This window comes from Thalassophryne amazonica, chromosome 15 (genome assembly GCF_902500255.1).
Source record: "Thalassophryne amazonica chromosome 15, fThaAma1.1, whole genome shotgun sequence".
NCBI classification, from domain to species: domain Eukaryota; kingdom Metazoa; phylum Chordata; class Actinopteri; order Batrachoidiformes; family Batrachoididae; genus Thalassophryne; species Thalassophryne amazonica.
Window position 1 is genome coordinate 21,075,842 of NC_047117.1, and position 22,557 is coordinate 21,098,398.

Here is a 22,557-nt window from a genome sequence, read left to right on the forward strand (position 1 = left end):
CTTTCTCTGCCAGCGCTGCCTTCCTCTCGTTCTTGCAAGGCTGTTGATGCCTTTATACCATCTGATTAATCGCCTTCTCTCTCATGGTTGCACTTTCTGAGTACACTTTGCTTTCGCCTGGTGGATTCGTAACCCGTTGAATGTAGTCGCCTTTGGGGTGATATGGTACTATGAGGTCCCTAATATAAGATGGGACCTGATTATTCAAAACCTTATAAGTAAGAAGAAGAATTTTAAATTCTATTCTAGAATTAACAGGAAGTCAATGAAGAGAGGCCAATATGGGTGAGATATGCTCTCTCCTTCTAGTCCCTGTCAGTACTCTAGCTGCAGCATTTTGAATTAACTGAAGGCTTTTCAGGGAACTTTTAGGACAACCTGATAATAATGAATTACAATAGTCCAGCCTAGAGGAAATAAATGCATGAATTAGTTTTTCAGCATCACTCTGAGACAAGACCTTTCTAATTTTAGAGATATTGCGCAAATGCAAAAAAGCAGTCCTACATATTTGTTTAATATGCGCATTGAATGACATATCCTGATCAAAAATGACTCCAAGATTTCTCACAGTATTACTAGAGGTCAGGGTAATGCCATCCAGAGTAAGGATCTGGTTAGACACCATGTTTCTAAGATTTGTGGGGCCAAGTACAATAACTTCAGTTTTATCTGAGTTTAAAAGCAGGAAAATAGAGGTCATCCATGTCTTTATGTCTGTAAGACAATCCTGCAATTTAGCTAATTGGTGTGTGTCCTCTGGCTTCATGGATAGATAAAGCTGGGTATCATCTGCGTAACAATTAAAATTTAAGCAATGCCATCTAATAATACTGCCTAAGGGAAGCATGTATAAAGTGAATAAAATTGGTCCTAGCACAGAACCTTGTGGAACTCCATAATTAACCTTAGTCTGTGAAGAAGATTCCCCATTTACATGAACAAATTGTAATCTATTAGATAAATATGATTCAAACCACCGCAGCGCAGTGCCTTTAATACCTATGGCATGCTCTAATCTCTGTAATAAAATTTTAATGGTCAACAGTATCAAAAGCAGCACTGAGGTCTAACAGAACAAGCACAGAGATGAGTCCACTGTCTGAAGCCATAAGAAGATAATTTGTAACCTTCACTAATGCTGTTTCTGTACTATGATGAATTCTAAAACCTGACTGAAACTCTTCAAATAGACCATTCCTCTGCAGATGATCAGTTAGCTGTTTTACAACTACCCTTTCAAGAATTTTTGAGAGAAAAGGAAGGTTGGAGATTGGCCTATAAGTAGCTAAGATAGCTGGGTCAAGTGATGGCTTTTTAAGTAATGGTTTAATTACTGCCACCTTAAAAGCATGTGGTACATAGCCAACTAATAAAGATAGACTGATCATATTTAAGATCGAAGCATTAATTAATGGTAGGGCTTCCTTGAGCAGCCTGGTAGGAATGGGGTCTAATAGACATGTTGATGGTTTGGATGAAGTAACTAATGAAAATAACTCAGAACAATCTGAGAGAAAGAGTCTAACCAAATACCGGCATCACTGAAGCAGCCAAGATAACGATACGTCTTGGGATGGTTATGAGTAATTTTTTCTCTAATAGTTAAAATTTTATTAGCAAAGAAAGTCATGAAGTCATTACTAGTTAAAGTTAAAGGAATACTCGGCTCAATAGAGCTCTGACTCTGTCAGCCTGGCTACAGTGCTGAAAAGAAACCTGGGGTTGTTCTTATTTTCTTCAATTAGTGATGAGTAGTAAGATGTCCTAGCTTTACAGAGGGCTTTTTTTATAGAGCAACAGACTCTTTTTCCAGGCTAAGTGAAGATCTTCTAAATTAGTTGCTGCTCATAAGCCGACCATAGGGGCCTAAGAAGGTTCTGACAGCGGAGGAAGGTGACGATATTAAAAAATCTCTGGACTTTCTATCAGAGGAGATTTCTGTTGTGAAGCAGCAACAGAAATCAATCATGGATCTGGTGGAGGAGGTGAAGGCATTACGGCTCCAGAACGCCGAGAAAGACCGGCATCTGGTGCAGCTGGAAAACAGAGTGGCTGAATTGGAGCAGTACACCAGAATTAATGACATCACCGGTCTTCACATCAAACCACGGTCCTACGCACGGGCGGTAACAGATGAGAGCGGAGGGGATCCCAGTGAACAGGAGGTCAGCTCTGTGGAAAAACAGGTTGCTGATTTCCTCCTATCTAAAGGTATAGAAATGGATTTAAATAACATTGAAGCGTGCCACCCTCTGCCCCGGAGAAATGACGGTGATAAACGAACCGTCATCATGAGATTCATCAACAGAAAACACAAACAGCACTGTTAAAACAAGGAAGAAAACTGAAAGGGACAAACGTATTCATCAATGAACATCTCACCAAACGAATGCCGACAGTCGCCAGGAAAGCACGCTTCTTGAAGAAACAGGGAAAAATCCAGCCACATGGACTTCAAACTGTAAAATATCATCAAACTGAACGGATCACCAGAACAAGCAAAAGTCATGGCAATAAGGAACATCGAGGAGCTGGACAAATATGAACAATAGTGTTTCTTAAAGCGAGGATCTGGACAAATATGACCCAATAAGGTATGAGGACACAAACACATCACAACACCATGACACAGACCAGAGGAACCTATTCATCTACTACCTATTCATCTACATCTGGAGACAAGAAGGATATAACTCAAAGGATTGCTGATCATGGAAAGTAGAACTGAGAACATTTAAATACACAGACCACAATGTACTGGACTTGGAGCACGATATAGACCCGGACAATAATTTCTTCTCAAATATCAATGAAAGTTGTTGCTATTATACAGATGAACAGTTAATCGGATCATTAAACGGATAACAAATTATCATAATCCATTTCAACAGCAGAAGTCTATATGCAAACTTTAACAACATTAAAGAATATTTAAGTCAGTTTAAAAAAATATGTAACATAATTGCTATATCAGAAACATGGATCAATGAAGATAAAGGAATGGATTTTGAACTGGATGGATATGATTTAATTGTGTAAACAGAAAAAATAAGAGTGGAGGAGGAGTGCTGTGTATGTGGATAAGAACATGGATTATAAATAGTAGACAATATGACAACTGTGATTGATAACTTATTAGAATGTATAACTATTGAATATGTGAAGAAAAAAGCAAAATGTATTAGTCAGCTGTATATAGAGCACCAGGATCTAGTATTGAAACATTCACTGACTGTATGGGAAAAATGTTCTCAAAAACTAATCAAAAAACTGTGTTCATTTGTGGTGACTTAAATATTGATCTGCTCAATCCAAATAAGCATAAAATAACAGATGAATTTATCAGTATAATGTACAGTATGAGTTTATATCCAAAAATCACCAGGCCAAGCAGAATTACATCCCATAGTGCCACCTTAATTGATAATATATTCAGCAATGATATTGAGAATAACACTGAGTGGATTATTAATCAATGACATTAGTGATCATCTACCAGTTTTCATCGTTTATAAATAAAACCATCGGCGAATCAGCCAGAGGAGAAAATAAAATACAGGCGAGTGCGGACAGAGGAAACATGAACACACTAAAGAAGGATTTACAGGAGCAAAACTGGGAAAAGGTATACAGTGAAAGTGATGTTGATAGTGCATATGAAACTTTTTTACAAATATTTACATCATTATATGATAAAAATTGTCCAATTAAACAAGACTACAGAAAACAAAATCCAAGCTCGACCATGGATGACGAAAGGGTTACGAAATGCATGTAATAAGAAAAATTACACTGTATAGAGAATTCATAAAACTAAAGACTAAAGAGGCAGAAAATAGATATAAGAAATACAAAATAGATTAACTAATATTATACGGGTATGTAGGAAGGAATATTATAGTAACATATTTATATAATAACAAAAACAATATTAAAGGAATATGGGATATATTAATAGCATTATCAAAAATGGTAATAAAAACAGAGTTACCCTCAGTATTTCATTGATAATAATGTCAAGAAGGAAAATAAGGATGAGGTAGTCAACTGTTTTAATATTTTTTTGTAAATATTGGACCAAGCTTGGCAGAAAAATTCCCGATTCCCCAACCTGAGGATTGGGATAATAATCTCATAGAAAGAAATCCCTGTTCAATGTTCCTCATAGCAGTGGATGGAAATGAAATTATAGACATTGTGAATATTGTAAATATAAAACATCTACCGATTTAAATGAAATTGATATGGTGGTGGTAAAACAGGTCATTGAATGGATTTAGAACCATTACATACATCTGTAACTTATCATTTCAAACCGGTAAATTCCCAATCAAATGAAAATAGCTAAGGTTGTGCCGCTGTATAAGACCTGGGGATAGACACCACTTCACAAATTATAGACCTGTTCTTTGCTTCCACCAATTTTCCAAATTATTAGAAAAGTTATTCAATAATAGATTAGACAAATTCATAAATAAACATAATTACTTACTGATAGTCAATATGGATTCAGAGCACATAGTTCAACATCACTTGCATTAATAGAATCAGTTGAGGAGATTACAAACGCCATAGAACCACAAATTACATTCAGTTGGAATATTTATAGACCTTAAAAAGGCTTTGATACAATTAATCATGACATATTAATCAATAACTTGAACAGTATGGGATTAGGGGTTGGTGTTGCACTGGTGAGAAGCTACTTAAGTAACAGAAAACAGTTTGTGAAGTTGGGGGAATATACATCATCATGCTTGGACAATGCTTGTGGCGTCCCACAGGGGCAGTATTGGGTCCAAACTGTTTCTAATTTAGATAATGATATTGTCAATGTTTCCAAAATATTAAAATTAGTATTATTTGCAGATGACACAAGCATTTTTTTGTTCAGGGGGGGATTTGCAGGAGTTACTGAGGAGGATCAGTATAGAAATGGGAAAATTGAAAATATGGTTTGACAAACAAATTATCATTAACTTAAGTAAAACAAAATACATGTTATTTGGCTATTGTAATACAGACATACAGGTTCAGTTACAAGTCGAGGGGGTAGATATTGAAAGGGTACATGAAAATAAGTTTCTGGGGGTGATAATAGATGATAAGATAAACTGGAAGACTCATATAAAACATATACAAAGTAAACTGTCAAGAAGCATTTCAGTTCTAAACAAAGCGAAACATATTCTGGACCACAACTCACTCCGCATTCTTTACTGCTCACTGGTTTTACCATATTTACAGTACTGTGCAGAGGTACGGGGTAATACTTATAAAGGGTACAACACAATCACTATCAGTAATGCAGGAAAAGAGCTATAAGAATTATTCATAATACTGGCTATAGAGATCATACAAATCCACTATTTTTACAATCCAAATTCTTAAAATTCACAGACTTGGTTCATTTTCAAACAGTACAAATTGTGTATAAAGCAATAAACAATTTACTTCCAGCAAATATTAAAAATAGTGTTTTTAACAGATCAGGGGATTACAGTCTGAGGGGGAAATTTAATTTAAAGCATCAGTGGGCACGAACAACATTAAAAGGTTTCTGTATTTCTGTCTGTGGGGTGAGGATGTGGAACAGATTGGGAGTGGGCTCAAGCAATGTCCAAGCATGAACCAGTTCAAACAGCGATACAAAAATGTTTTTTTCTGGGTATAGGGAGGAGGAAGGGTATGAGGGTTAGGGTGTTTTTGTTTTTTGCTTCGGCTTGTAAATATATAGTATTTTGTATGTAAGTAGGTATGTGTAGGTGTATATTAATGTTTGTGTATATATATGTGTATATATGTATATGTGTATATATGTGTATGTATATGTGTATGTATGTTGATGTGTGTATGTATATATGTATGTGTATGTGTATATATATGTATATATATATAATACTGATATCGGTTAGGTGTGTAGAATCTATGTGTATATGTGGCAAAGGGTATTACTGGTTGTGGGGAAGAAGGGGTAGGGATAAATAAGCTGATGCTTCACCCTACCCCTTTTCGGACATGTTGGGTACACAGTAGGAACTTTTTTGTTGTTGTCTTTACTGATCTATCTTGTAATTGTTGTTGTTATCAAATGTTCGAATAAACAGTTTTCATTCATTCATTCATAGTGAGACGCCATTTCCTCCTCCAACTTACAGGTTATCTGCCTTTAAGCTGCGAGTTGTGAGTTATACCAACGGAGTCAGGCACTTCTGATTTAAAGCTCTCTTTTTTAGAGGAGCTACAGCATCCAAAGTTGTCTTCAATGAGGATGTAAAACTACTGACGAGATACTCTATCTCTCTTACAGAGTTTAGGTAGCTACTCTGCACTGTGTTGGTATATGGCATTAGAGAACATAAAGAAGGAATCATATCCTTAAACCTAGTTACAGCGCTTTCTGAAAGACTCTAGTGTAATGAAACTTATTCCCACTGCTGGGTAGTCCATCAGAGTAAATGTAAATGGTATTAAGAAATGATCAGACAGAAGGGAGTTTTCAGGGAATACTGTTAAGTCTTCAATTTCCATACCATAAGTCAGAACAAGATCTAAGATATGATTAAAGTGGTGGGTGGACTCATTTACATTTTGAGCCAAGTCAATTGAGTCTAATAATAGATTAAATGCAGTGTTGAGGCTGTCATTCTCAGCATCTGTGTGGATGTTAAAATCGCCCACTATAATTATCTTATCTGAGCTAAGCACTAAGTCAGACAAAAGGTCTGAAAATTCACAGAGAAACTCACAGTAACGACCAGGTGGACGATAGATAACAACAAATAAAACTGGTTTTTGGGACTTCCAATTTGGATGGACAAGACTAAGAGTCAAGCTTTCAAATGAATTAAAGCTCTGTCTGGGTTTTTGATTAATTAATAAGCTGGAATGGAAGATTGCTGCTAATCCTCCGGCTCGGCCCGTGCTACGAGCATTCTGGCAGTTAGTGTGACTCGGGGGTGTTGACTCATTTAAACTAACTATTCATCCTGCTGTAACCAGGTTTCTGTAAGGCAGAAATAAATCAATATGTTGATCAATTATTATATCATTTACTAACAGGGACTTAGAAGAGAGAGACCTAATGTTTAATAGACCACATTTAACTGTTTTAGTCTGTGGTGCAGTTGAAGGTGCTATATTATTTTTTCTTTTTGAATTTTTATGCTTAAATAGATTTTTGCTGGTTATGGTGGTCTGGGAGCAGGCACTGTCTCTACGGGGATGGGGTAATGAGGGGATGGCAGGGGGGAGAGAAGCTGCAGAGAGGTGTGTAAGACTACAATAATAATAAATCTAATCCTACATTCACATTTGTTGACTGTGGCAGCCCATCAATAAGGTGTTCTATTTTTTGCCCCAAAGGAAATGGAAAATTCCATCTCTACTTGTGTGTGCAGATGCTGCTGTGAAAGCAGCATCTGCACACACAATGGTACAGCAATCAAAAGTTAAAATTGTTGAATGTGTTTCGCTTGCCGTCAGTACGATAGCTGTTAATTATCTTCAATGATACGGAAAAAGGAACAACAAGAGAGTAATTATTTTAATGCAGACACCTCGTTAAATAGCAATAACTCAAGATTACAGACAGAAATTCAGCTGTGACGTCACAAAGAGTTGACTTTTTATTTTGCTCCCCTCTTCTGTATATATTGAATCACAGTTGGCTCATGTCATGAGGAACATTTACAATTTTAATATTGTAACAGAGCACTACTGCTTTTTATTTTGCTTCTAATTTGAATTGGTTAAAAGGAAAGAAACAATTAATACGTATAACTGAAAATAACTAACAAAGAATGTCCATGACAGAAACAGTGGTGAAAACATCACAGTGTTAAGAATGTGCAGAGCTTTTCAGGAGTTGAAAGATATAATGAGTAAAAGTGAGTTGTATGAGTATTCATGATATGTTTTGTTTATAAATCTGTGTATACATAATGAGATGTGAAAGTGATTAAATATGAAGAGCTCCATCAGTGCCACATTGCCCCCACACAGTAGGCTTGCCCCTTAGCCACATAGGGAACTCCCGTCATGGCAGGCATGCCACACTGAACATGTCAGTCCCTCGGGAGACAACATACAGTGCAGGCAACCTGAAGGTCAGCACCTCGCACTACCTTGCACTCTGAGGGAACCAGATCAACCACACCATGGAGAAGGGAACAAAACCATCCCTCATGCAAGAGCAAACTAGGACTTTGAACAGAAAGCATACAGAATGGGCCAGGGCTGGGTTTTAGGACAGGATGCCAGCAAAAACCTGTCAAGTCAGTTTGGCATATCTAAAACTGGCAAAACTGCTGAAAACCTATAAAGCCCTTGGGAAAAACCTATGAAGATCTGGTATAAACTTATAAGTACCAGTCAAAAGTCTGCATTCAGCTGAATGGAGAAAGTGTGTCCAGAGTGGTAGTGTACATTAAAATCTCATATATTCACTGTGTACCCCTGATCTGATGTATATTGCACACTTTGTCTGAAAATTGCAGACTGGTTTACAGTCAATTTATAATGTGTCAAAAACTTAGATAATATTAGGCTGGTGGCAAAGCATGGACAATTTAGGTTATGGGGAGGGGGCAAGTTGACAAAATAGTAATAATATGCAAATACAATCACATCATAATTTCTAACATTCACGTTCACAGATCTGGTAACTTGCTTCCGACGGACTGTGTGCTGTTGTGACGCTGTGACACTCTTCTAATCTCTACAAGGTTGTATTTATTTCTTTTTACTTCTGTTTAACACTTCTTTAAGTTTTTAAGTGCATCTATTGTGAATCTTATTTAACTAAATTTCTCCTGTTGTGAATCTTAGGAGTGGTTAACATTTTGCTAGCAGTCAGCTTGCGTTAGCTAGGTTGGCTTTTTTTCCTCCCCCGTTTCTTTTATTACTGTTTCTACGAGTCTAATTTTTAGTGTAACTGCTGTGAGTTTTAGCTCATTATTTTACTCCTCTGTGAATCTTAGCAATGGTTAGCATTTTTGTTAGCGGTTAGCGCGCGCTAGCTTGGCTATACTCTTGAATTTTCTTCTTTTTTTGCCAGCTTGCACTCGACCGAGACGGACGCACTTTTCTCTTCTCCCTCCCTCCTTATCTTTCCTGCTTTTGTGGCGTGTTGTCTGTGAGGCTGCAGCGTTGCTCTTCTGGAAACGACAAAAATGGATCTGTTAAAGTGGTCTCTGAACGCAATTGACACTATTTTTTCTACAAGATCTTCAGGAGCGGAGGACCCGACCTGTCCTGCTGGGACGCATGTGATGGGTTACGTGATGGACTCGTGGAGGAGATGGCAGGTCATATGCCTTTACATGCTTTCTGTGGAGGACGTTGAAGATGTGTACATATTCGGCTTGGTGGTGACCGGCTTTCTGATGTGTGGAGTGGGGCACTTGCTGGTTTACCGGAAAATCAAGAAAGTGGAAGCAGCTTTGATTGGTCGTTCCAAGCTGCCCTATACGATTGATTCCATTGGGAAGGCAGTGGCTGCGCAGTCGGCGGGGGTTAACCGCGCATTGGATGACATCTCTGGTAAGATTGCAGCCCTGGAAACCTGCTTTGACCGTCTGTGAAGACCACATTCTACATTTCAGATGCATTGGGAGCCACTCTGTTCTCAGAACTGTGGAATCTTTCAGGCGTCTGTTAATCTGGCTATTCATTTGGCTTCCCCAAATACAGCTGCACTTCAAGGTCGCTGTGATAAGATACCTCCTCAGAAGAACAACACTCTTATGCCTCGCTCCCTGGTCTTCCCCCCTCCCCTCAGCTTCTCCAGCCCTGACGTGAACTGTGGACTGTCCAGGACTTTCTCAGCCTGCGCAGGGCTGTTCCCTTCCCCCCCCCAGACTGTCGAACAAGGCCGTCGACGGCGCTGAAACTGGCTGCCTTCCGGAGTGTTCTGATAAACTGGTCCTTTCAAATCTCGGTTGTCGTCCTGTGTCCTTGTTTTGTCTCTGTGATTATTGTTTTTTTGTGCTGATGGGATTTTTTTTTTTTCCCTCATTGCCGCTGTGTAATGCAGCGGCTATGAGGGGTTTTTTTTTCTTCTCCTTTTCCCTCGTGTTTTGCTTCATATATATGTTTTATGTACCGGGCCGGCCTATGTGTTGTGTGTTATGTGTGTTGTTTGTTATGGGTCGGTGTTGGTTTGCTCAGCCCTGCTGTTGACCAAGGCAGGGATGTACATCTGGAGCTGGTCCCCGGGCGCCTAATGGCGACCTCTGCTCCTACTGGCAAATAGGATGGGTTAAATGCAGTAGCCACATTTCATTGTGTAGGAAAGTTCTTCTGTTCTGTGCATATGACAATAAAATTTCCTTGATCCTTGATTTCTGGTGCACAGAGTACACTACACTTTACATAAATTCTGTGTAATGCTGGCAGATACGGTGGCTCTTTTAGAGAGCCGTCTCCATAAGCTATAACAGCTTCTTAGCTAAGTGGAGTTAGATGTTACGGGCACTCCAGATGAGGTTATTGTTGGGCCGGCTAGTGTGCCCATTACCGTCAGCCTAGAAATGCCGGCTGTGGATGACGGCTTTTGGACTGTGGTTAGGCGGAAGAAGTCACCTCAATCACACTTGCCACTGCGAACCAATTTTCTCCCTTGGATATGCCTGCTGTGAGTTCTTTGAGCCCACAGGTGATTTCCACTCATATCTCCAGGCCAAAACGCCAGGCTTTAGTGATAGGGGAGTCAATCATCTGCAAAGTCAGGTTACAGATGCCAGCTGACATTAAATGCATTCCTGGGGCCAGAGCTCCCGACAATGCCTCCCATCTTAGGGTGCTGACGCTGTAGAAGGGTAGACAGACAAAGGAACATGACACTAGTTACAGCCACATAGTTATTCATGTCAATGCCAATGATGTCAGGATGAAGCACTCCAAGGTCACAAAAATGGAAATAGAGAGTACTTGTGACCTTGTCAAAAAAAGATGTGTCAGCATCAATTAATAGTCTCTGGTTTCCTCTCCTCCCTGAGTAATGATGAGGCGTGTAGGAGGTTGACATCGTTAAATAGGTGGCTGGTGCAATTTTGTAGACAGCAAGGCTTTAGTTTTATTGATAAGTGGTCTTCGTTTTGGGGCTGCCGTGGCTTGCTGGTGCCAGACGGCCTTCACCGTACTGGGGAAGGTGCCACCATCTTGTCTGCAAACAGACAGCTCTACAGGGAGGGTAATATTAGGACTTTACAGCAGTCCATGGAGCAGGTAATTAGAGACCCTGCAAGGCTTATGACAAATGTGGGTGTGCAATCCATTAACTTAGCAGGGAAATTAGTGCAGAAAACCCACTATGGTGATAGTGCAGTTTATGTGGCAGGGAGGGAAATTCATCAAGTTGAGACTGTAGCCTGTTTCCGCAGACGTGTCTATAAAAATCATAAAGGGATATGCTTTGCAAACTTAATACCCATTACTACATTGGATGACACTGAAATTCAGGATGGCCCATTGGCTGTTCCAGCAATATCAAATATTTTGTGTCTGCTACCTACAACCCACGTGAGATGTCTAAAATATAAACCTATTTCCAGGCATCTTATATATGCTACTCTGGAACCACCTCTGAATCCAAACAGTCCAACTGTCAACCCCACTGAAGTCTTTAGCATGGGTCTCATTAACATAAGATCATTGCCCTCAAAATCATTGCTGATTAATGATCTAATTATGGATCACCACTTAGACATGATTGGGTTATGTGAAACCCCACTTAAACCTACAGCTGTCCTCCCCTTAAATGACGCCTGCCCAGCGGCGTACACATTTAGTCATGTCACTCGTGATGCAAAGCAAGGCGGGGGTGTTGCTCTTATTTATAAATCTAGGTTTAGTTTATTAGCTGTTGGGAGTCACAAATATAAGTCATTTGAACATATGATTCTCCATTCTGCCCACAATGCTATGTATTATCAAGGTCAGGGAGAAAAAAGTCAGCTGTATTACTTTGTTATTGTATATAGGCCCCCTGGCCCATACTCTGAATTCGGTGAGTTCATCTCTAACTTGTCGACTAGTGCAGATAACATTCTGAGTATTGGTGACTTTAACATTAATATAAATACGCCTTCTGATCCCCTCTGCAAATCATTTATGGAAATTGTGGATTCATTAGAATTTCAGCAATGCATTCAGGATTTGATGCACATTAGTGGAAATACCCTGAATTTGGTTCTCGCACGTGGTATTGTTGTCACAAATATTGTCATCATGCCTCTTGCATTGGTGGTCTCTGATGACTTACTTATTAGATTTACAGTTTCGCTGCCATGTTTAGTGGAACAACAACCTTATTTATCACTGTGGCAACGCATCAACTCGTCAACTACAACTGAACTCTAAGCTAGACTGCCTGATATCTTAGCTTCACATATGGAAAATGCCCAATCAGTAAGCAGTCTTGAGGATAGTTTAAACTCAGCGCTCAAAACTACACTCGACATGATTGCGCAACCCATATTAAAACCACCCCACCCCCACCCCACAAAAAAAAAAACACAGTCACCTTGGTTCAATGACTGGTTTGGAGGTTGATGATTGAAAAAGTGGACCTCATTGAGGGACAAATTAATCCAGAAAAAGCCGCTGTTCCTGTGGTAAATTACATTAAGACAGAGAACTTTAAAAAGGTCGCGCGAAGGTACCACTCCACAGTGGACTTCGAAGAAAAGAGTGACTCGACCAAATGTAATCTCTTTAATGGCGCTTTTTTTTTCCAGATGAGGTTTTGACCCTGACAATAATATAACATGAAATCAATAATGAACTCTACATTGGTCTTTGACTTTTTGTAGGTAAAAAAAAAATAGTGCGAATAAAGACTCTTATATACTCCAGACAACTTTTGGCAGGCCAGTATTTCTGTCGGCAACCATTACAATCACTAAAATACAAACAGGAGGTGGCCATTCTATGTTTTAGGATCCTACAGTTAGTTGGTATTGGCATCTTTATCAAAATTGGGGCACTAATAGCACAGAAAACTATCACAGAAGGTGAAAAAACCTTAATCTGCAGAAAAAGTTATCCTGACAGGTGAAGAGATTTTTACACTAGAAATATGATGATGTATGGTACATCTGCAGAGAGACAGTTAAAATAGCTTCAAAGGATGCCTTTGAAGACAAAAACATTGGTGACAACTCAAATTTATAACATCTCTGAAACCATTTCAGATAGGAGTGTGAAATTCTGGCTTTGCTTCTTTTCCCTGCAGGACATAAATGCACGCCAACTTCAGAAAAATATTCCCTTGAGTCTGGAGAATTTCACGCTGGATAATCCAAATTCAATTTCAATAGCGCTGCCTTTTTACCAAAGCACGTTCCTATGAAATAAGATCCACCAGACTTTCACCGCCTTGGGGAAGACGGATTATTTACTTATCTTCAATTTGCTCATATTTAGTTTATAAAAAGCTTATCGAGGTAAAACCTTGTAATGTTAGCGAGTATTACTTATTAACTCTTTGCATCAAATCACACAAATGGGGCAATGCACAAACGTGACCCAGCTAAGGGTGCACACAATCTCCAGAGCAGCTTTAAGTGGCTTATTTTATTTTATTTCACCGGTGGGCTACAGAACAGCATGTCGAAAAGGTACCAGAAGCTACACAATCCTTCCCTCTAAATATGTCGTAAAATGACCCCTGAAGAGGCATTAAAGAAATGTCAGGATGGTAGAAAAATCCAGCAGCCAGTGAGTAGACTGAGGAGAGATGGACTGACAGCAGGGAAGGGGGAGTAAAAAGAGTGGGAGTGATTCAGATAGAGAGAGAAATAGCATGTGGAGTGAGAAGGAAGAGACAGACAAGAAGAGCAGAATGCGACAGCAGAGAGGGAGGGAAAGGAGACACGTGAACTATGACCAAGAACATACGAGCACTCACTTGGCCAGATGCTTCATAAGCAGCCCCAGGACTTGTCGATTCTTCTCTGGTAGTTTGTGGAGCAGACAGTGGACAGCTTGGATACGAGAGTCTGGACTACCGCCCTCTGCGAAACCGCATAGCAAGCCACACATGCATTAGTAAAGAGGAATTTGTCTCGTTCGTCATATAGCAACATGCAAACACAACCTTAATGCAGTGCCAAATTATCAAACACAAATTGTGAGGTGGTGGGGGGAGTTTAGCTGAACCTTCCCTGCACACAATGTTCATAAAACAGTATAACTCAATGGAAGTTTGGAACAGTCTACTATGTACTGCTTCAAGTTACATGTCAATTATATTGGCATGTCCACAAAAATTTATAAAATGAGCTTAGGACCCAACGGTACAATCATCCCTCTATGTTCCACAAATATAAAGGGTCAGGTGTTAGAGGATGATAAATTCCAGTTTAAATAAGTGAAGCAGAGGTGTGATGGTGATATATGGACTCAAACGTCATGGAATTTGGCAGCAGGGACCAATATGCTGGCGGAGGAGTTGGCTTTTTCACTACTGCTGCTACCATATAAAAGGGTTGTGTTAAAAACCCCAAGATCATTTCTTAAACATTTCCTCACACATGGGCATCTGATCGCCCACACGCAAACACAGACACAAAATATCATTACGATGGGAACTACAAGGGGGGGGGGGGGGGGGATCTTCTTATGCTGTCATCTGTCAAAAAAATATTCATTGCTAATCCATTTCTCCGTACTTGTTACAAGGGCATGGCAAACGGCTGATAAAAATGTCAACCTGATCCAATTATAGCAGTTGTAATAAGATTTGAGGCTGGTTTTAAAAACATTTCATACTGAATTGATGAAAAAAAAAAACTAAGAAAAATAAATAAAGATAAATAAAAAATATAAAAATCAGTTTGAGGTCACTGGATCAATTGAGGGAATATAAATTACAGCATATTTTAATTTAAAATGCCTTCTGTGCCCAACCAAGCTTTTAATTGCCCAGATCCCACTTATTAGAAGCAATAAATAGAAAATGGCACCAAATGTGAAGATGGGAATACATACAACCCCTGGCAAAAATTATGGAATCACCGGCCTCGGAGGATGTTCATTCAGTTGTTTAATTTTGTAGAAAAAAAAGCAGATCACAAACATGACACAAAACTAAAGTCATTTCAAATGGCAACTTTATGGCTTTAAGAAACACTATAAGAAATCAAGAAAAAAAATTGTGGCATTCAGTAACAGTTACTTTTTTAGACCAAGCACAGGGAAAAAAATATGGACTCACTCAATTCTGAGGAATAAATTATGGAATCACCCTGTAAATTTTCATCCCCAAAACTAACACCTGCATCAAATCAGATCTGCTCGTTAGTCTGCATCTAAAAGGAGTGATCACACCTTGGAGAGCTGTTGCACCAAGTGGACTGACATGAATCATGGCTCCAACACGAGAGATGTCAATTGAAACAAAGGAGAGGATTATCAAACTCTTAAAAGAGGGTAAATCATCACGCAATGTTGCAAAAGATGTTGGTTGTTCACGGTCAGCTGTGTCTAAACTCTGGACCAAATACAAACATGGGAAGGTTGTTAAAGGCAAACATACTGGTAGACCAAGGAAGACATCAAAGCATCAAGACAGCAAACTTAAAGCAGTATGTCTCAAAAATCGAAAATGCACAACAAAACAAATTAGGAACGAATGGGAGGAAACTGGAGTCAACGTCTGTGACCGAACTGTAAGAACCCGCCTAAAGGAAATGGGATTTACATACAGAAAAGCTAAACGAAAGCCATCATTAACACCTAAACAGAAAAAAACAAGGTTACAATGGGCTAAGGAAAAGCAATCGTGGACTGTGGATGACTGGATGAAAGTCATATTCAGTGATGATCTCGAATCTGCATTGGGCAAGGTGATGATGCTGGAACTTTTGTTTGGTGCCGTTCCAATGAGATTTATAAAGATGACTGCCTGAGTGATTCCATATTTTTTTCCCTCTGCTTGGTCTAAAAAAGTAACCGTTACTGACTGCCACAATTTTTTTTCCTGATTTCTTATAGTGTTTCTTAAAGCCAGAAAGTTGCCATTTGAAATTACTTTAGTTTTGTGATCTGTTTTTTTTCTACAAAATTAAATAACTGAATGAACATCCTCCGAGGCTGGTGATTCCATAATTTTTGCCAGGGGTTGTATAAAGAAGAAATTAAAAAAAAAGTTAATATATAAATACAGACAGCACACACAAACAAGATTCTAGCATTGCTAATACATACCCAACGCACTGTCTCGAAGTGTAAACAGACGCTTCTAACATTTTTTGGCTCTCAACCACATTTAGAGCTCTGCCCTTCTTTTCAAATATATTAAAATATTGACATTTCATGTCCACTTAATGCATCTTTTAAACCAAGAGCTGCATATGACAATGTGGAAAAAGTGGATGTCCTAATTATAGTACTTAGAGCTGAGTGAGGAGCATGGTGCTTCTGAGCTTATGACTGTTCTGGATCAAGACTAATCCCAAGGCTTTAAATGACTTCCTGGCCTTGTTAATCAGAAGTGTCTCTGTATGTGGTAAATGTGTCAAACCTTTAGACAATCACTTATCTCAGCAGTGACATTCATGTCTCTGGGACCTTGGCCTTTGAGACTAACAGATGCCTAAGAAGAGCTGATTCAGTCATGAAGGCATTTGATGGAGGTATTTGGAGATGCTGATACCTTTGTAGGAGAGCAAAGAGCAAAGTCTTTTGGGAGCTTCATGTCTCACTCTATGTTTGTTAGACTTGGATGCTCAACAGTGACCTAAAATGACAACTTAATGTCTTTGCTACTATGTCACTTTGTGTCTTTGGTACTATGTCACTTTGGAGGATCCTTAGGTGCCTCTAAAGTGATTGTGTCAGAAGAACGGTTATTTAGGGAAACTCAGATGAGGAATATTACTTGCTTTCTGAGGAAACATCACCTACAACATTTTGAACATGTGGCTTGTTTCTCTGGGTATAATCATGCATGCATGTGCCTCATTATTGAAGATTCCAGCAGTTGGTGAAGGTCAAGGGTTTCACTTGGCCGTAGCAGATACATGGTTACTTTCAAGATGTGAGAATGGAATGGATGTTTGAAGGGGTGGTTCAAATCCAAGACCCAATACAGGTCCATATCATAGTGGATGTGGTGACATACAGCACCAGCACATCCAAACAATTCCCCATGTTCAATATTTCTTTTTTGGTATTAAAACCTGAGGTATATCCATTAGCCATAAAGGTACAACTGATCTTCACCCATTAAGATCCCCTACGTAACTTAAAAATATTTTTGGTGTTGCTGAAATTGATATTACCAATCTCAGATAAGGAAAAATATGCTTCAAGAAAGAAACATTTATGAAAAACCAAAGAGTTGCTGCCACTTAATATATATATATATATATATATATATATATAAAATACAATAAAAATACCAAGACAAATTTTGAAATATTATGTCAGGCAACAACTCAACTGTAAATTTTCCAGTTTTACCTGGGGGGAAAAAAGTTTAATACTGGCTGAAGCAATGCTTGTATGCACTGTTTGGATGTTCTAAATGAATGTTAAATAATGGAATTTAAAAAAAAATGCCAAACTTACTTGCAGGGCTGATGAACTCTTTGTAAAGTCCATAGGTCATCAGTGGCTCAGGAAGGCTCCTTCAGACAGACAGCAAAAGAAAAGACAGAGGTGTGTGGGGAGTGGAGGGTGGATAAAGAATGAGAGTTAAAGTGAGCGGGGGGGGGGGGGGGGGGGGGGGGGGGGGGGGGATCAGAAATAGCCAGCGCACTATTTTATAGGGTCTGTGCACTGCAGTGATTAATGTGGCCAAGCTAAGGGATGAAATTAGATGGTACACGTGTTGAGATAACCAAGTTCATCTGAAGGTACTTTCACACTCCAGCTGGCTAGAGGCCAAAGGCACTTACAACCCCTGCCAAAAATTATGGAATCACTGGCCTCGGAGGATGTTGATTCAGTTGTTTAATTTTGTAGAAAAAAGCAGATCATAGACATGATACAAAACTAAAGTCATTTCAAATGGCAACTTTCTGGCTTTAAGAAACACTATAAGAAATCAGGAAAAAAAAACTGTGGCAGTCAGTAACAGTTACTTTTTTAGACCAAGCAGAGGGAAAAAAAATATGGAATCACTCAATTCTGAGGGAAAAATGATGGAATCATGAAAAACAAAAGAACGCTCCAACACATCACTAGTATTTTGTTGCACCACCTCTGGCTTTTATAACAGCTTGCAGTCTCTGAGGCATGGACTTAATGAGTGACAAACAGTACTTCATCAATCTGGCTCCAACTTTCTCTGATTGCTGTTGCCAGATCAGCTTTGCAGGTTGGAGCCTTGTCATGGACCATTTTCTTCAACTTCCACCAAAGATTTTCAATTGGATTAAGATCCGGACTATTTGCAGGCCATGACATTGACCCTGTGTGTCTTTTTGCAAGGACTGTTTTCACAGTTTTTGCTCTATGGCATGATGCATTATCATCTTGAAAAATGATTTCATCATCCCCAAACATCCTTTCAATTGATGGGATAAGAAAAGTGTCCAAAATATCAACGTAAACTTGTGCATTTATTGATGATGTAATGACAGCCATCTCCCCAGTGCCTTTACCTGACATGCAGCCCCATATCATCAATGACTGTGGAAATTTACATGTTCTCTTCAGGCAGTCATCTTTATAAATCTCACTGGAACGGCACCAAACAAAAGTTCCAGCATTATCACCTTGCCCAATGCAGATTCGAGATTCATCACTGAATATGACTTTCATCCAGTCATCCACAGTCCACGATTGCTTTTCCTTAGCCCATTGTAACCTTGTTTTTTTCTGTTTAGGTGTTAATAATGGCTTTCGTTTAGCTTTTCTGTATGTAAATCCCATTTCCTTTAGGCGGGTTCTTACAGTTCGGTCACAGACGTTGACTCCAGTTTCCTCCCATTCGTTCCTCATTTGTTTTGTTGTGCATTTTCAATTTTTGAGACATATTGCTTTAAGTTTGCTGTCTTGACGCTTTGATGTCTTCCTTGGTCTACCAGTATGTTTGTCTTTAATAACCTTCCCATGTTTGTATTTGGTCCAGAGTTTAGACACAGCTGACCGTGAACAACCAACATCTTTTGCAACATTGCGTGATGATTTACCCTCTTTTAAGAGTTTGATAATCCTCTCCTTTGTTTCAATTGACATCTCTCGTGTTGGAGCCATGATTCATGTCAGTCCACTTGGTGCAACAGCTCTCCAAGGTGTGATCACTCCTTTTTAGATGCAGACTAACGAGCAGATCTGATTTGATGCAGGTGTTAGTTTTGGGGATGAAAATTTACAGGGTGATTCCATAATTTATTCCTCAGAATTGAGTGAGTCCATATTTTTTTCCCTCTGCTTGGTCTAAAAAAGTAACTGTTACTGACTGCCACAATTTTTTTTCTTGATTACTTATAGTGTTTCTTAAAGCCAGAAAGTTGCCATTTGAAATGACTTTAGTTTTGTGTCATGTCTGTGATCTGCTTTTTTTTCTACAAAATTAAACAACTGAATGAACATCCTCTGAGGCCGGTGATTCCATAATTACTGCCAGGGGTTGTAGTCTCAAAAGAAACTGAAGAGACTGACCCTGCTTTACTCCAAAAGGACAAAAAAAAAAAAAGTCCAAACAACACTGGCCATCAGTTTATATACAGTGGGGTAAAAAAGTATTTAGTCAGTCCCTGATTGTGCAAGTTCTCCTACTTACAAAAATGAGAGAGTTCTGTAATTTTCAACATAGGTACACTTCAACTGAGAAAGACAAAATGAGAAACAACAAAAAAAAAATTCCAGGAAATAACATTGTAGGATTTTTAAAGAATTTATTTGTAAATTATGGTGGAAAATAAGTATCTGGTCAATAACAAAAGTTCAACTTAATACTTTGTAACATATCCTTTGTTGGCAATGACAGAGGTCAAACATTTCCTGTAAGTCTTCACCAGGTTTGCACACACTGTAGCTGGTATGTTGGCCCATTCCTCCATACAGATCTCCTCTAGAGTAGTGATGTTTTGGGGCTGTCGCTGAGCAACATGGACTTTCAACTCCCTCAAAAAATTTTCTATGGGGGTGAGGTCTGGAGACTGGCTTGGCCAATCCAGGACCGTGAAATGCTTTTTACAGAGCGACTCCTTCGTTGCCCGAGTGGTGTGTTTGGGATCATTGTCATACTGGTAGACCCAGCCACGTTGCATTTTCAATGCTCTCACTGATGGAAAGAGGTTTTGGTTTACAATCTCACGATACATGGCCACGTTCATTCTTCCCGTAACACGGCTCAGTCGTCCTGTCCCCTTTGCAGAAAAACAGCCCCAAAGCATGATGTTTCCACCCACATGCTTCACAGTAGTTATGGTGTTCTTAGGATGCAACTCAGCATTCTTCTTCCTCCAAACACAACGACTTGAGTTTTTACCAAAAAGTTATATTTTGGTTTCATCTGACCACATGATATTCTCCCAATCCTCTTCTGGATCATCCATATACTCTCTGGCAAACGTCAGACGGGCCTGGACACGTACTGGCTTAAGCAGGGGGACACGCCTGGCACTGCAGGATTTGAGTCCCTCTCTGCGTAGTGTGTAGCCTTTGTTACTTTGGTCCCAGCTCTCTGCAGGTCATTCATCAGGTCCCTCCATGTAGTTCTGGGATTTTTGCTCACCGTTCTCATGATCATTTTGACCCCACGGGATGACATCTTGCGTGGAGCCCCAGATCGAGGGAGATTCTCAATGGTCTTGTATGTCTTCCATTTTCTTACAATTGCTCCCACAGTTGATTTATTCACACCAACCTGCTTGACTATTGTACAACCCCTGGCAATAATTATGGAATCACCGGCCTCGGAGGATGTTCATTCAGTTGTTTAATTTTGTAGAAAAAAAGCAGATCACAGACATGACACAAAACTAAAGTCATTTCAAATGGCAACTTTCTGGCTTTAAGAAACACTATAAGAAATCAGGAAAAAAAATTGTGGCAGTCAGTAACGGTTACTTTTTTAGACCAAGCAGAGGGAAAAAAATATGGACTCACTCAATTCTGAGGAATACACTATGGAATCACCCTGTAAATTTTCATCCCCAAAACTAACACCTGCATCAAATCAGATCTGCTCGTTAGTCTGCATGTAAAAAGGAGTGATCACACCTTGGAGAGCTGTTGCACCAAGTGGACTGACATGAATCATGGCTCCAACATGAGAGATATCAATTGAAACAAAGGAGAGGATTATCAAACTCTTAAGAGGGTAAATCATCACGCAATGTTGCAAAAGATGTTGGTTGTTCAGGGTCAGCTGTGTCTAAACTCTGGACCAAATACAAACAACATGGGAAGGTTGTTAAAGGCAAACATACTGGTAGACCAAGGAAGACATCAAAGCATCAAGACAGAAAACTTAAAGGAATATGTCGCAAAAATCGAAAAAGCACAACAAATGAGGAATGAATGGGAGGAAACTGGAGTCAACGCCTGTGACCGAACTGTAAGAAACCGCCTAAAGGAAATGGGATTTACATACAGAAAAGCTAAACGAAAGCCATTAACACCTAAACAGAAAAAAACAAGGTTACAATGGGCTAAGGAAAAGCAATCGTGGACTGTGGATGACTGGATGAAAGTCATATTCAGTGATGAATCTTGAATCTGCATTGGGCAAGGTGATGATGCTGGAACTTTTGTTTGGTGCCGTTCCAATGAGATTTATAAAGATGAAGAGCCTGAAGAGAACATGTAAATTTCCACAGTCATTGATGATATGGGGCTGCATGTCAGGTAAAGGCACTGGGGAGATGGCTGTCATTACATCATCAATAAATGCACAAGTTTACATTGATATTTTGGACACTTTTCTTATCCCATCAATTGAAAGGATGTTCGGGGATGATGAATCATTTTTCAAGATGATAATGCATCTTGCCATAGAGCAAAAACTGTGAAAACATTCCTTGCAAAAAGACACACAGGGTCAATGTCATGGCCTGCAAATAATCCAGATCTTAATCCAATTGAAAATCTTTGGTGGAAGTTGAAGAAAATGGTCCATGACAAGGCTCCAACTTGCAAAGCTGATCTGGCAACAGCAATCAGAGAAAGTTGGAGCCAGATTGATGAAGAGCACTGTTTGTCACTCATTAACTCCATGCCTCAGAGACTGCAAGCTGTTATAAAAGCCAGAGGTGGTGAAACAAAATACTAGTGATGTGTTGGAGCGTTCTTTTGTTTTTCATGATTCCATAATTTTTTTCTCAGAATTGAGTGATTCCATATTTTTTTCCCTCTGCTTGGTCTAAAAAAGTAACCGTTACTGACTGCCACAATTTTTTTTTCCTGATTTCTTATAGTGTTTCTTAAAGCCAGAAAGCTGCCATTTGAAATGACTTTAGTTTTGTGTCATGTCTGTGATCTGCTTTTTTTTCTACAAAATTAAACAACTGAATGAACATCCTCCGAGGCCGGTGATTCCATAATTTTTGCCAGGTGTTGTAGATTCACTCTGCCCAGCCTGGTGCACATCTA

At 39.3% G+C, this 22,557-nt stretch overlaps 1 protein-coding gene across 2 annotated transcripts in view; it reads right to left on the bottom strand.

Moving 5' to 3' along the window:
* arhgap10 (Rho GTPase activating protein 10) overlaps positions 1–22,557 on the bottom strand; it is a 168,063-nt gene that overhangs the window by 50,271 nt on the left and 95,235 nt on the right. For both annotated transcript variants that reach the window (XM_034187655.1, XM_034187656.1), the window contains exons 16-17: positions 17,581–17,639; positions 13,916–14,021 (exon numbers count right to left, since the gene is read on the bottom strand). In XM_034187655.1, the coding sequence (XP_034043546.1) occupies positions 13,916–14,021; positions 17,581–17,639 (165 nt within the window). The remainder of the gene's footprint in view (positions 1–13,915; positions 14,022–17,580; positions 17,640–22,557) is intronic.